Genomic DNA, 16,918 nt, shown 5'->3' with positions numbered 1-16,918 from the left:
GCTAGAATATATGGGAGAGGGAAAATCAATGAAGAGGAAAGGAGGGACGATAAAAACAAGAGCAATGGAGAAGGAATAAAGAAATGAATGAAAATAGATAATAGAAGAATTAAGAAGAACAGACAAGAGAGAAAAAGACGTGGTTTGGTTTGAATGTCAGTTTGGTAAAATCACAATCAGCAAGAATTCGACAGCTCAATAAAATATCGTTCGGGCAGCGCATCATTACTGATTACACGGCGTTGATGTACCAAATGCTATATACAGATACAGATATACAGATACAGATACAGATATTTTTATTAGTCTTTCTTCCAACAAAAAAGATAATATCAGCAGGGAATACACAGCGTGTGATAGTAAAGCACATACAGATGTACATGTATTAAGAATCTAAAGGCAAATGCTGTATCAGCATATAATACACAGGGTGTGATAGTAAAGCACATAAGAGAAGAATCTAAGGCACGTATGGAAGGCAGAATCACAAATTAAAGAAATACTTGTAGATGCGGCATCTACTGACACTTGGGTGACATCTCCTTTAGAATTTAAGAAGAGAAGGTTTCTTATTTATATTTGGAAGTGATTGTAGGAGTTTACACCATAAATTCCATTCAACAAATACTTCCATGCTTCTGGCCTAGCATTAATTATTTGCTATATTGAGATTAATCCTTTGTGTCCTTTGAGTGCCGATCGGTAACTAAACTCTATAAAGCGATACACAATGTCCATGGCACAGAAAGGGTTAATCTAATGGTCTTCCCTGCCTGTGTGCAGCGATACTGGAATACACATCCTTATTTGAGTTAAGCAACTTTACAAAGAAGGAAGGTAGGTGACTTATATCTAAATTACAGTCTGTCAACATTTCTGTCTTTAAACTTGCACGCCAGCAGATTTTCTTGTATTATGACTTACAATCGAGAGTACAGTTTTCTACTCATTTGTAATACACCCGGTGTGAAAGTATTGATTTGATGAACCGTTTCTCCTCATAAGATATGTCATCTCTATATCATAGAGGCAGAAAAGAAACAATATATGAAGGGTTTGTTTGCAAAAACCGATAAGTCCATATTTGCCAAATGGAGATATTTGCGATTAAAGGTCAAGAAAAATAAAGAGAATGATACGAAAATTTTTGCTTCTTTTGACCATAACTTCAAAAATGTACCTTTATATGCAGTGACCAAGATATCATTTAAAAGGTATTATTTTGTACTTTATCACAGAGACCGTACCTCAAAATCTTCAAGAATGGACTTATCGGTTTTTGCAAACAAACTCTTCATATAAAACGTGTTTTATAAACTTCAATACTTCACATTTGCAACCGATAATGCCTAATAACATTATTATTGATGGTATGCCCATTATTGGAAAAAAATCAACCAAGTTCTTAGGGGTAACCCTTGACTCTAACTTAAATTGGAATAACCACATTGACAATATAACCACATTAATATCCAAAGCGATTGGAATACTTCGGAGATTAAAATATTTTGTAACGGAAAAAGTACTCATTATGTTATACAATGCATTAATCTTACCGTACATTAATTATTGTAATGTTGTCTGGGGAAACTGTAATAAAACCAAAGTAAATGTTATTTTTCTTTTACAGAAAAAGGCAATAAGAATATGTACCAACTCACATTATCTAGAACATACTGATCCATTATTCCTTAGACTAAAAGTTCTTAAAGTTGACGATATACACAAATTTCAAACAGCAATATTTATGTTCAAATACACGCAAAATCTACTCCCACTCTTCCACAACGCATTTTCCCTTAACAGGGATGTCCATGCTTACCCCACGCGCCATCGTAATGATTTCCATTTGAATAACCCTAAACTCCTATTAGCTCAAAAATCAATTCGGCATAACGGGCCTGATATTTGGAATTCACTCCCTCTCCACATAAAACAGTGCACATCTCTCTATTCCTTTAAGGCAAATACAAAGAAATATTTCTTGGCACAATATCATACGGTACAGCAATCATTAAACATGTACCTCTTATACTCAACAACAAGGCAATATTTGGTCCACCCCCTTTTCCTTTTCTTTTACTTTGCTGCTTGACCCTTCGCCCATATCATAACATATCCAATCATTTTCTTAGAAGTGCTGACCATCAACACTTTCGCGCTTCATCACCTGCACACGCACTCACAGGCACCGCTCCTGTTTACCAAGTAATTGTATAAAACTGGATTTACACGCACTTTAACATGGCCCATCTGTATTAGTGTTCAAGTACTATAATAAAAAATGGTAATTTAACTCTGGCTGTCCGTCTGTTCAAGCACGGCTTATAACGGCGGCCCTCTGCATCATATGTATATATTATATATTGTACTGTGAATTAAGTCATTATTGGCCATATAAACATTTTGTATGTTAATTAACGTTTCATTTGTCTTTACATACAAAATATGACTTACTATGTAATATGTCAATAATTTTCAGAATTGTATTTGTGTAATTGAACCTGCCTTTGTTATTTTTGTTATTCTGAAAGAAAATATGAAATGCAGAAAATAAAATCTTTTCAAACAAACTTTTCAAACAAATATATATATATATATATATATATATATACATATATATATATAGTATACAATCCTATATTGCATGAAATATTAATGTAATAACAGTGAGTATCAACATGTGTATGATACAGAAAGAATCTGTTGATTGAGTTATACTTTAAAAAGAAAAATCTCATTCAACTTGATTTTGTCTAGATACATAATTTTCAACGTTGCATGTGATATGATCCAATGGCTTTTGCAACATAACGTTTACGTTATCATTTTTGTTTTCTATCTTTCATTTTCTTCATTCTCTTAAAGGCATTATTTGCCATTTACAGATGAAACAAAAACCCAGCTTTAGTGCTTGAACATACATGTAGTTCTAAAATGGGAGTAAAGGATCAAAAGAACTAATGTAAAATGTTAATCAGTATAATCAATGTTAAGTGTTGTTAAATATACAAAATATGAAAAGAATTGTTTCTAGAATAAACCATCTACTGTCATGAATTATTGAGATAGTGATAACTCTTATATGTTAGACTTTATTACGAAATATTTGTGGTAGGATGTTTCGTGATACAACTGACCTACAAATGGATCAAATGAGATAACTCGAACATTCTTTAAATCACTGCTCCCAATGGTAAACAAACTTTTAATTCTCATAACCCGCCTATATAGATGATTGAAATTATTAGCAGTATAAATTTTATTTTGGTTACCATCATATTAATTGGAGAATTTATCATTTGAAAGACAAACTGAATTGGAATGACAGGAGCGGGACCTGTCAGAACTTTCCATGGTATAAAGTCCACTTCCGTCCTCTGCTTTTTTAGAAAGACGCCATCCAAGTGAAGTACCCTTTTCAGAGGGTGGATTCTTCAGAGGAGGTAACCTACTGCTGTGGTTGTGGCTGAGGTTCAGTGATAGGATATGGAGCTCCAGACGTCGGGATATCAACACATTGTGTGTCAGAGGCGGCGGAGTTCACTGGGTTAAGAGGGATGCTTTGAGATGCAGTTTGTGTGGTGACCTCATTTTTCCTGCATCCCACTCGACATACAGCAACGATACCAATGACCAAGACGATGAAGAGCCCGACTGCCATGACGGTCATGGTCACTTTGACTTTATGGTTTGTCTCAGCCACTTCAAGGGAGTAGAGGAATCAGAGCATTATTTTTTTTTTTATTTATCATAACCATGTATGCTGATATTCATTGTTGATATATAAGATAACATAAAACGAGAAGTACAATTAAGAAAGATAACATTCATATGACATCAGAAAGAAGAGAATCATGAAGCGTAAGTTCCTGTCAGGGCTACGAATGGTACAAACGATTTAGAGCTAAACTGGATACTATAGTTGTGATACGCACAATATGTGTGGGTGCACATCACGAGTCCGACGCCCACGAGTCTTTCAGCCCACGAGTCATACAGCCCAAGAGACGTACATCCCATTAGTTACACAGCTAACGAGTCATACAGCCCACGGGCTCAGCACCAGGCAAAAAAGGCTCACGAGACCGACTAAACATCATGGGGTTTAATGTACGCAGCGTCGGTCTCGTGGTGTTTTTGTTTTTGTTTGTTTGTGTTTTGTTTTGTTTTGTTTTTTGGCCAAGTGTCGAACTAATTGGCTATGTTTGCCCAATGTCGGACTCATGGGCCTTTTTTTTTTTTCAAACGCTGGAGTCGTGGCCGTGGGCTGTATGACTCGTGAGCTGTATGACTCATGAACTTTTTTTTTTTCAATGTCAAGCTCATGGGCCGTATGACTCGGATTGTCGGGCTCGTGTGATGACTCCACATGTATTCGGCTAAATGAAATTAGGTAGATTCTTAGAATTTTTAATTGATTTTTTCACCATGTTTTAAGGCAAAATAGGCTGGTAAATTGCACGTTGATTGTTTTGTTGCAATATTACTGCTGGTAGAATTTTGATCGTTCGGTGGGGGGGGGGGGCACCTATTCAAGAAATATTTGCCTACACACTGACTGTTCAACGAGAATTGAATAAGGATTTTAAAAAGTGAATATTTATTATTTGTGGTGCATATGCAAAAGTCTTTGTTAACAGACAAGAACAGTAAAGGGTAATTCAAAGAATCACTGACATAATCATAATGACGACAGCATCATGTTCAGGGAGATAATGTCTGTCTTTTTCTTCTCGTTATTCCCTTCATTTTCTCTCCTTTTTTTTTTTTTTTTTCGTGACGGGGGTTGGGACTAGGACTTGCTCTTCCCGAAATTCACGAAATTTCGGGGTGTGTATGAATGGTTAGCTGATTTTCAATAATACACAATAAAGTTGTAACTAACAAAGTTAGTTCCATAATCCGCGTCTTAATCGTTAACGAACCACACTGCAATATTGCTTACCACAACTGACGCCAGCATCTTCCCAGTGCTCACAGTCATGGTTGTTCCATCCGTTGGAGGGACAGCTAGCTAGACTCGACTCCCAGCCGTAACATTCAACGTCGTCAAGAAGAATGGATCCCGTTCCTTCTCCGTACGTCCCTCCACTCACAGCCCGCCCGTAATCTGTGGAATATCCGAGTTGTCTGCAGACGACCCGGGCATCCACGTCATCCCAGTTATCATCGCACACCGTGCCCCAGGCTCCATTGTAATAGATCTCAACGCGACCTTCGTAGTACCTATTCCCTCCAACAAGGCGGACCTCGGTCCAAGGATAATAGGTAGTGAAGTCATACCAACCTGATCAAATACAAAATAAATACACTCTTTAATTCATTCATGCCTTTATAACTTGATTTTTTTTTCTTATTAGAATGTACGGGAGTTATTGTTTTAGATGCATAGAATGCGTTAAGAACATCAATAATTTCATTTATCAAAACACACACACACACACACACACACACACACACACATATATATATATATATATATATATATATATATATGTATATATATACATCAAACAGAGTTAAAGGCGGGCCTTCCCTTATGGATCAGTCATAGTGTTGCCACATAGTAAAACACACTGTGATTCACAGTATGAAACACAGTGTGTAATTATAACACTGTGGAAAATCACAGGTGGATACAACTGTGGTATAGGTAACACAGTATGCCAAACTGAGGCATCCCATACTGTGTTATCTACCACAGTTTTTCACTCTGTTTTATCAACCACAGTCGGGAAAAAAAAAATCTGGGACAATCAATAGTCATATACATGTACATGTATACCAGAATTTACCTAATAGGCGAGTGATGAATTTCAGGACAAACATGTCCCTACCTATACAACCACGTCCTGTCCTTCTCCTAATATATAACCTCAAACAACTCATACGTTCTACTACCATTCTAGCCCTAAATAGATCTATAGTCGTCCTATTCCTAGTTAGTCATCGGGTGTATCAGTACATAGGCCATCTATTCGTAATGCATTAAGGCATGGTCACTAATTAGACAATATCTTATTATCAAGATATAAAAATAAAATTTCATATAAAAATTTATGACATTGGGAATATCATAACATTAATAAACAATCTTTGATAAAGTTCAAAGTAAGTTCCATTATAAATACTCTAAAAATAGAAATCTTTTATGTATTTTCTAAAATTTTGATTGCTTTTTATGAATATTCATGAGCTACGTAAAAATTTATGCCACAGAGTTACCACAGAGTTACCACAGGAGTACCACAGGAATACCTCAGGAATACCACAGAAATACCACATGAAGTATCACAAACTATACCTCAGTACTTCCACTTGATAGGATATATGTAGGAGCATAGGCCAGGTTAAATACTGCTCAAATCAATTGTTATAATTCACATTATAACTCATCTATCAATTAGATTATAGAATATGTGTGTGGTTTGTTTGTTTGTTGTTGTTTTTTATTCCAGTTTGTACTGCTTCGTGATACTCCTGTGAGGTACTGCTGTGTGGTACATTGTATTGTCTTTTGATAGTCCTGTGGTATAAATGAAGAGTTTGTTCGCAAAAAACGGTAAGTCCATTTTTGAAGATTTTGAAGTACGGTCTCTGTCATAAAGTACAAAATGATACCTTTTGAATGATATATTGGTCACTACATATAAAGGTACATTTTTGAAGTTATGGTCAAAAGAAGCAAATGTTTTCTTATTATTATCCTTATTTTTCTTGACCTTTAATCGCAAATATCTCCATTTGGCAAATATGGACTTATCGGATTTTGCAAACAAACTCTTCGTATAAGAAAAACCAAACAAACACAAGAATACCCTGTGGTATTTTTCTGTGGTTTTTCTTTCATATTTTGTGCGGGTTTGCCTTATTGTGTTATTGCTGTGTGTTATTAAGTATTGCTATGTGCTACTGCACTGTGCGATATGTGTACTATGTGGTTTTGCTTGTGGTACTCCTGTGCGGTACTACTGTTTGGTATTGTCCTGTGGTAGTCCTGTGGTATATGTGACAAAATACCACAGGATATTCTTGTGGTATTTTTCTGTGGTACTTTCTGTTGTAATTTCTCTGGTTTTGTTGTTTGGTACTTCTGTTTGCTATTGCAGTGTGGTACTGCTGTGTGATACCATGTGGTTTTGCTGTATGGCACTCCTGTGTGGTACTGCTGTGTGGTATTGTCCTGTGATATATGTCCCAAAATACCACAGGAATATCCTCTGTCCCCTTCAAATTGTGAATGAATGTTTTCCCAGTAATATTGTTTCATAAATTTAATGACATACCCCATCGCCATTCACTTGTGGGTCGGTTTATCCTGCCACAAATCTGCAACACTACATTTCAACATGCTGCAACATGTGACACGTTCTGTGGTTATTTTGTGGTAACCTGTGGTACATGGGTGAAAAACCACATAATCTAGAATTTCACACTGTGACAAATCGGAGGACAAAATGTTCTTACACTCTGCAATATTATGAACATGCAGTGCGCTAGGCGATTGAGCCACACGGCTCTCTCAATATGTGACACAATGTGGTTTTTGTGTGGCAAGTGCTGTAGCAACTGTGATTACTATGTGACTTTCTGTGAAGAACCACATATACTAGAATTCCACACTGTGGCAACTCTGTGGGCACACAAATTTCACTTTTTACAGTATGTGACACACTGTGGTCATTATATGGTAAGCTGTGTTAACTGCGTATGACCAAGGAAGTTTTATACATGGAGTTCCAACTGGCTGTAATTTATTCAAACAGTTGTCAGATTTCTATTGATGTACAAAAGAATTCCACAGGTGCACTTGCGCCTTTGATGATCGATGTTCCAAGCCGCCGTCTTGCTGAGCTATCTGAAGATTCATTTTGAACGTTATCATAATGTTGGCCATGTTTTGCTTATCTATTTATTAAATGAAATGAAATTTCACTTAATAATAAAGCATGTAAAACGAAAGTCAATTCCGTTCAGAAACTTGCACAAAAGTGTAAAATCAGAGCTGTATCATGTGAAAATGTTTAAAACTGTACCATCCTGGAAAGCTGGTTTTATCACTTTTTGACTTTATTTCCCCAAATGAAACTAATATGTAATAATCCTCAAGTATAATTCTTTATTGATAGATATATCAGATTAGTGCCCGCGTATGCCCAGTCGAGTAATTTTCATTTTCATTTCAGCATTTTTTTCCTCAATTTCTGTTCGCGCATCCTCGTGTCTGTACCACCTAGCTTTTATAAGAAGGGATAGCGAAAATTAATTACCATCACAAAGACATCTCTTCCTTTGAAAGTGGCTGGCGATTATGCAATGAGACACGAGTCAATTGTCTTCGTATCGGCGCGGCAGCTCCTGTTTGGCACATGCTTCAAATATTTTTGAGCGGCGGCTTCGAACATAGATCAAAGGGAATAACTCTGTTGTTACTCCATCTCTTCAACCTCCTTGGTATGACTATGTGAGTTGTATGTGGTGAACTGTACATAGTTTGTAATTTCACACTGTGGCAATACTGTGAACACACTGTATTTACACATTTTACACATAGTTAACTATGTGAACACAGTGTGGTAACACTATGGGATTTCTATGAGACTAGCATGTGGTGAGTCACATAGTCTTAAATACACACTGTGCTCTTACGTGAACACATTTTCCCCACAAACTGAAATATGTAGCACACTGTGACTATCATGTGGTAACTCATTTACTGTAAACTACTTTGTGGCTAGTAGGAGATAAACCACATAATAGTCCATCATTTCACACTGTGACATCTCTGTGGAGGCACTATTACCATAGACTGCAATACACTGTATGGCTATTATGTGGTAACTGCATGTCACCATATGATAAGTATGTGGTTAACCACATAGTCTGAAAATTTATACTATGATAACTCCATGATCACACCATGTCCACATACTGTAGCATATGACACACTGTGACCACTGTGTATGACTATGTGAGTTGTATGTGGTGAACCACATAGTTTGCAATTTCACACTGTGGTAACACTGTGAACACACTATATTTACACATTTTTCACATAGTTAACCATGTAAACACAGTGCAGTAACACTCTATTTGTTCCATAAGGGTTATGCTGCTTACAGCTTTAAAAAAAAAAAAAGCACAACAAGAAATAAAGAGGATTTCGCGCAAAAATCGTTTCATCGAGGCTTGCCGGTATCTTCATGCATCATCGGTAGTTGCAAAGCGTATTGCGTGCACTTTATTTATCAAATAATTGTGATCAAGAAATCAGGGTTTTAGTGCTAGCTTACTTCCGCAGTCCACCCCAGCGTCGTCACCGTGATGGCAATCATGATTGCCCCAGCCGTTATTGAGGCATGAGGTCAGAGATGATTCCCAGCCATAGCACTCCACTTCATTCAGAAATATTGGTCCGCTGCCTTGCCCATAGTATGCACTTCTTCTTGCCCTCGCGTTGCTGGTGCTGTAGCCGAGCTGTCGGCAAACGACCTCGGCATCGTCATCGTCCCAGTCATTGTCACAGACCGTTCCCCACTGGTCCCCGTCATAGATCTCAACTCTACCGTTATAATAGGAGTATCCGTTGGATAGTCTGAGGTCTCCGTAGTATTCTGAGGCCAACGAGAACAAATATCAATGAAAAGGGAACAGTTATCTCTTATCACATGGCAAATAATATGAATATACTTCTATGACCTGACTTTAATGGTTGGATGAGTCTATAGTTATTAATGGCTTGCAGTGTCACTTGCCTTCACCCTGTCAGTAACATCCTACCTTCTTGTACCTCATAAACCAGGCGTTTACTAAGGTGCAAGTTAAATCGAAGTTGGTTTTTTTTAACAGACTATAAACCAAAATAATGATTGATTTTGGACATGCACTTTGATAACTTGATTAAGTAAAGAGTATGTTCATATTCTGTCATGCCTATATGATCAATGAAAAAGAAAACATGTAGTCCATAGCTACACGCACACTTACACATTCAGTCAGAAAAGAAATGGAGGTACACTATAGTACCTACTCAACGGAAATACTCTTCCAATATACAATCAAACATGTCTGTTACTGCCATTCTAGGGGAGACGAAAAAGTGCCAGCAACAACAGGCAGGGCCTACTCTACTTTTTCTTTGGCGCCATGGAAGGTTTGGCTGTATTTGGATACCTCAGAAAGACGTCAGGCTGGAAAGCGTGGATTTTAACTCTCTCTTTCTCTTTCAATGTCTTACACTGGACCTCCATTTTTTTGTCCTATCCAAAGACAGAGTGTTTTGCATCTTCTTAAGGGGACGACACATGCTAAGGCAACACATTGCTTATAGTAGAGGCTACTATGTAATCCCGTGAGATTTTTGTGCCAAAATTGATTTTGTTGGCTAACTTTGTCAATTTTGGGGTGCTGAATCAACAAAACTTTGGTTCCATTTTTTCCGACCACGTCTTCAGCCGCCATTTTGAATTTCAAAATGGCCGCCATAGCAAACTGTATTTTTATCCATATCTCATTAAGTGAACATATCTCATTAAGTAGAAGCTTCAAATTTGGTGCAAAATGCATGGTTATGATGTCAGACACTCTGGTATATCTTTTTTTCTGATATTGTGGATTGTTTTGATACAATTAGTAGGCTGCCATCTTGAATTTCAAAATGGCCACCATAGCACACAATATTTTGAACCATATCTCATACAGTGAGCATTGTAGAAGCTTTAAATTTGGTGCAAAATGCATGGTTGTGATGTCAACACTCTGATATATCATTTTCTGATATTGTGGATTATTTTAATTCAATTTAAAGGCTGCCATCTTGAAATTCAAAATGGCCACCATAGTGTTTTTTACCTGTATCTCATGTTGCAATTATTGTAGGAGCATCAAATTTTCAGTACTGCACATGTTTGTGGTGTCCAGCGTTAGTACAGCTGTTTCCTATTGTGGATCATTAGATAGGCCACCATCTTGAAATTCAAGATGGTGGCCATAGAAAAACATATGATACTGTGGTAAGTGCCTTAGATAAATTTGCCAAAGTTGTCCTAGTTAGACCGAATTCATTTTCAGCTCACGCAGAACGACAGCCATCTCTTAATTCAAAATGGCCACCATAAATTCAGACTGTAAGGACGAGGTTCCAATGACGTCACCAAGCCATCCTGAGGGGCAAAAACTGCATGAGGGGGATGGGGTAGGGGAGGGGGTCCTATACCACTTCCCATAAGTTTGGGCAAGCGTGTAGGCCTAAGCGTTACATCATCCCACGTCCCATAATAGCCAAGCGGATATGTGGTTCGCGTACAAGCGATTTGTTTTTGCCTCTCAGGCAAAACATTATTTGGTGTCGTTGAACCTCGTTAATAGTTACAATTTAATCCCAGTTATTAAGCATTGATACGATTTAAGGTGATCTTCAAAAACTTGATGCTGCCTCGAGAGAATGAAGACATACAAGGAAGAGTCTCGCAATGGCAAGAAATGCCACCCATCCTACCAGACATCCCATTCACAAGCTTGTTTGTTGACCACAAAATAAAACAACTCATCAGGGAGCTCATAATTGCCGAATGTATTTCTGAAATAACAGAATGAATAAGGAATGCCAATGAAGAGGTTTTTCCTGATTGCTCTTGTCAATTGCTTGTGTGGGTCATCCTCAATCAAGACTTCCAAGATGCTTACTGCTGTACCGCTACTGATTCTAAAACTATCAATACAAAGAGCAATAATAGCTCAGTTTTGTGGCACTTTGGCTGCATCAGAATTCCTCAACAATTTAGAACACCATCACACGAGGGTAATCTAAAAAATATTGTCAATGCATTTACACTGATGAATGTGGTGTTTGGCTATCAGGTATCCCACATTCAAGGAGGATATTCTAGAAAGAGATGAAAAGGGAAGTTTTCATGTTCTGTACAAAGAATTTGTATCTGAAAGAAAAAAAAAAATCAGTCTGGGATAATATGAGAAAGGTCAGACATTTAGCTCTTGCAATTGAATACACCTACCTTTTTATAACAATTCTACCGGTACAACAGTCTGATATACCTGTCATTATTCAGTCATTACTGAACGATGCGATTATCGGAAGTTATAAGTTCTGCTGTTCTAAGTAATTCCACAATCACTCTTCATCTCACAATAATTTTTATGGCATTCTCCTCATTCTCACTAACAAAGGTTCATTTTTCATACCCATGCCTTAGAAACCCACAAAACTGAGCCAAATAATCAGCCTGAAAGTTGAAATACTGATCAGTCAATTCCATCTAACACAGAACGGAGAAAAAAGAAACAAAGGGTTCATCAAAGATGCCTTGAGAGCTGTCACCTGTCACAAAGAGGAAGCAGATATCCTCATTCCATTGCATAATTGTATTAGATGCTACCTCAAGAGCAACAGGGAATTTCAGAGATATCGATGATTATTACGTATAGACACTGAAATTTTCATTCTCCTGGTGAATCTTTGCTTTACTTTTAATACTGAATCGCATGTTGTCTGCTCCATCACTGGAAAAGGAGATGATGAAGTACAATTCACATTGTTGAGAGATTATGTTCTGCCAATTGTTGCGAAAAAAAACAAAGGTCTGCTTGGTCATGCCTTTCATGGCACAGGCTGAAGTTGAAAATGTGATGATGTCTCAAAGAGCAGATGGATCAAAAATTTTCTAAGCCTTGAATCATGCAGAATGTGCAATGACACAGTCCATGCCTTCCAGAAATTGGGAGAGTCTTGATACAACACATCCAGAGAACAAACCGCGTAAACATTCACAATCTAATTTGTGTCTCTACTTACAGGGGAATATAATACGGTACATTGTAGTTATTTTCAGCGGATATACATAAACTGTGCAATTAAATGCTTTCAGCTTCCCTCACCAACGGTAGCCTCAGAATTCATTATCATGTTCATATGGCAAGAAATACAAGAGTCGTTGTTTCTGGAAGAATTTATAACCAATTCTCCACTGTGTACAGCCCTGTACAAGTGCCGTGACTCCAAAAACACATGCAGGAAATGAGCCTAGAAGACATTAACTATTACAGTGAATTTCCGATAAATTTTCTAGTACACGGCTAATATTGTTTATTTTTAAAAACTCTACAACCAAATCGTCTAAAATGGGGGCATTTAGTCACTCACACACAGTTATTTAGGCTCTTTTGAAAGTCATTTGCTTGTCACCAGAATCACATGATTCTGGTGTCAAAGTGATGTTTCCCATGGCAGCCATTTTGCATTTCAAAATGGTAGTGTACCTACAGGAAGCAGTCCCGCCTAAGCAATAATAATATCATTGAAGTGATTGGCGTACACATACAAGTGTAGGTCCTACATGAAAGTGCTCCAGCATGCTTGAGTTTGCAGGGTAAAGATCTTATATCACCAAATATGGGTCGAAATCCATCTTGAATTTCAAGAGTGGCAGTCAATGCGAATAATCCAATTACAGAATGTATATTGGTATGTGTGCGTGTGTGTTTGTGTTTGTAAAAGAATGTACAATGTACACCACTATAAACAATGATATGCCTAAAAGTTGCTTGTAACCACAGATAGGCCTATTAGCTGAAAATCAGCCATTTTTGAATGATAAAATGGCAGCCTCAAAAATGATCTGCGATTTTAGGGAGGGGATCAAAGTGCATCTGAATGTTCAACATCATGAGCCTAGTTTTTGCCCGAAATGTGAGCATTCTGTATTGTTTACAACATGAAATGTCGGTCAAAATATACATTCTGGTATGGCGGCCATTTTGAATTTCAAGATGGCCCCCTATAATATCAACGTGGACCATCATTTCAGAAAAAGATGTTTCAGAAAACCTGATACCATAAGCATGGTCTTTGCCCCAAGTTAGAACCTTACACACTGCATACGATATGTAATATAGGCCCGATTACATTCGCTACGGTGGCCATTTTGAATTTCAAGATGGCCGCCAACCAAAATGATCCATCATTTAAAACAGAAATGTTTATATTAACATGTCTGACATCATAAGTATGCTTTTTGCCCCAAATTCATACTTTCCATAATGTTTACAACCTGAGATACAGGTAAAAATACATTTAACTATGGCGGCCATTTTGAATTTCAAGATGGCAGCCCTCAAATTGTATCAAAACAATGTACAATATCAGGAAATGGTTTATCAGAATGTCTGACATCATAAACATGCTTTTTGCATCAAATTTGCACCTTCTATGCTGCTCACATTATGAGAACTGGGTCAAAATACAGTTTGCTATGGCGGCCATTTTGAAATTCAAAATGGCGGCTGAAGACTTGGTCGAAAAAAATGGAACCAAAGTTTTTTGGATTCAGCACCCCCAAAGTGACCAAGTTAGCTAAAAAAAAATCAATTTTGGCACGAAAATCTCACGGGATCCAATATTTCGACATAGCAGACCGTACTATTAGCATGAAACTGAATCAGTGGGAACATGGAGGTGAGAGATCACCTCCTTAGTGGGAATCGTACCCGCGCCTGAGCCCGTGTTATTTGACTGCAAGACAGATTACACTACCCTCTGAGCCAGCCACCCCATGCACCGCCTCCACCAACCGGATGATTCCGACGACACTCCCTGGTGTTATGTCTGCAGTCAATACGCAGACATTCGTAATAATGTCCAAGAAAAAAAAAAAAAAGGATTCTCACTCGTCGCATCTGACGTGGAAAGTTGTTGATAGTACACCACAATACTTTGTGTGTAGTGCTTATCAGGTAAAGTTCATTAACCATTATAACATCATCTTGTTGGAATTCATCGATATGCGAAATTGACAGAGAATTGAGTATATTATGAATATAAGAACGACCCAAGTCCATGGAAGACCATTTCGAGTAAACTAAAAAAAAAACTTCATATCTTTTTTATTTGTCCAATAATATTCTATTTCACTGTGATGGGAAGGCAACATTGTAAACGGTCGGTATATACAAATTAGAACATATATTATTATGACAATTAACATTTACATTAATTGTAGAGAGGCTATTTTGTGTGATGGACTTGGGTCGTTCTTTGATTCATAAACATGATATTCTGCTATAGAGATGAGAGAAGGATGAGAGAGGGCGCTATTATATGAATGCAAGAATGACCCAAGTCCTTCATTCTTACATTGATATAAGATTTGACTCATTCATTTCAGGCACTTCCGGGGGGTAATTAGTATTTATCATTATACACAAGATGAGTCCTTGCATAAGCTACAATTTCCCATGTCAAACTGAATTTGGCCAAAAATTGGACTTGGGTCGTTCTTATATTCAGGTCTTCAATTTTAGGTTAAAGGCATAATTTACCTTTTGCAGATAAACAAAAACCCAGCATTAGTGCTTCAAAATAGTTCTAAAATTTGAGTTAGGCATAGAAACAAACCAATGCAAAAATTTGAACCAGTATAATCAAAAAGTATTGTTAAATATAAAAATGTGAACAATAGTAATAATAAGAATGTTTCCAAATCAAACCGTCAAATGGAAAATAGTGATATATCCTTATATTTTAGGCTTTATCGGAAAAATGTTATGTGGTATGATGTTTTATGATACAACCATGACAACTGACCAACACATTATGCATCAAAAGTGATATCTTGAACATTTTATATCACTGCTCCCAAAGGTAAACGAGACCTTTAAACACCTGTGGAATGATTTCAGTGGTGATAGCTCAAATTTATGGAAAGTTATTGTGAGTGGTTGAGAGTACAACACACTAATATTCTTGACTATGTGTTCTGTGCTTATAAGGAAAAACATCATTGACAATTTGACCTTTGAACTTGGTGGTCTTCATCAATATTCCAATTTGACAGGCATCTTTACAGGTTATGTAGCCTTCTTATATGGTGTGGGTTTGGTGATCATAGCTCAAGTCTGTGGAAACCTATTGAGAGTACACCAGAATACTGTGAGTACAGTGCTTATCAGGGGAAGTCCGTTGAAATTTTGACCTTTGACATTGTCGGACTTTACCCATATTCGAACATGACAGGCATCTTCAGGTTATGTACCTAAAGTGTGTGTTTGGTAGTCAAACTGTAGCTCAAAACGTTGGAAAGTTATTGAGAGTACATCACAGTGGTGTGTTCAGTGCTTATAAGGTAAAGTTCATTGACCATTGACCCTTGCACTTGCTGGACTGCCCCTATATTCGAACTTGACCGGTATTTTAGGTTATGTATCCGTGGAGTGAGTTTGGTGGGCATATTTTCCATTTTTTCCAACCACGTCTTCAGCTGCCGTTTTGAATGTCAAAATGGCTGTATTTTGATCCATATCTCATAAAGTGAGCATTGTAGAAGTTTCGAATTTGGTGCAAAATGCATGGTCGTGATGTCAGACACTGATTTATCTTTATTTTATATTGTGGATTGTTTTAATACAATTTGTAGGCTGCCATCTTGAATTTCAAAATGGCCGCCATAGCATGCATTTATTTTGGCACATATCTCATAAAGTGAGCATTATAGAAGCTTCAAATTTGGTGCAAAATGAATGGTTGTGATGTCACACATTCTGATATATCTTTTCTGATATTGTGGATTGCTTTGATACAATTTGTAGGCTGCCATCTTGAAATTCAAAATGGCAGTCATAGCGTTTTTACCAATATCTCAGGTTGCAATTACTGTAGAAGAATCAAATTTTCAAGAATGCACATGCTTGTGGTTTCCAACGTTCCAGTAACAGCTGTTTCCTAATTGTGGTTCAATTTAGATGAACATGTTGAAATTCAAGATGGCCGCCATAGAAAAACATAGATAATACTGTGGTAAGCGCCTTAGATGAATGTGCCAAATTGTCCTAGTTACTAGTAGATCGAATTCTTTTCCAGGTCACTGGTATCTCTCAATTCAAAATTGCCGCCATATATTCGAAA

The 16,918-nt window shown here is 37.2% G+C and overlaps 1 protein-coding gene across 1 annotated transcript in view; it reads right to left on the bottom strand.

Annotated features, from left to right (window-relative positions):
- Nucleotides 1-3,451: 3,451 nt before the first annotated feature.
- LOC140230534 (scavenger receptor cysteine-rich domain-containing protein DMBT1-like) overlaps nucleotides 3,452-16,918 on the bottom strand; it is an 89,069-nt gene continuing 75,602 nt past the window's right edge. Inside the window, exons 17-20 of the mRNA XM_072310676.1 lie at nucleotides 9,297-9,617; nucleotides 7,058-7,074; nucleotides 4,949-5,252; nucleotides 3,452-3,705 (exon numbers count right to left, since the gene is read on the bottom strand). Coding sequence (XP_072166777.1) covers nucleotides 3,452-3,705; nucleotides 4,949-5,252; nucleotides 7,058-7,074; nucleotides 9,297-9,617 — 896 coding nt within the window. The remainder of the gene's footprint in view (nucleotides 3,706-4,948; nucleotides 5,253-7,057; nucleotides 7,075-9,296; nucleotides 9,618-16,918) is intronic.

This window comes from Diadema setosum, chromosome 7, assembly GCF_964275005.1.
Source record: "Diadema setosum chromosome 7, eeDiaSeto1, whole genome shotgun sequence".
Classification (NCBI taxonomy): domain Eukaryota; kingdom Metazoa; phylum Echinodermata; class Echinoidea; order Diadematoida; family Diadematidae; genus Diadema; species Diadema setosum.
Note: the sequence above shows the minus strand (reverse complement) of the source record. Positions and strands in the feature narration are given on the sequence as shown.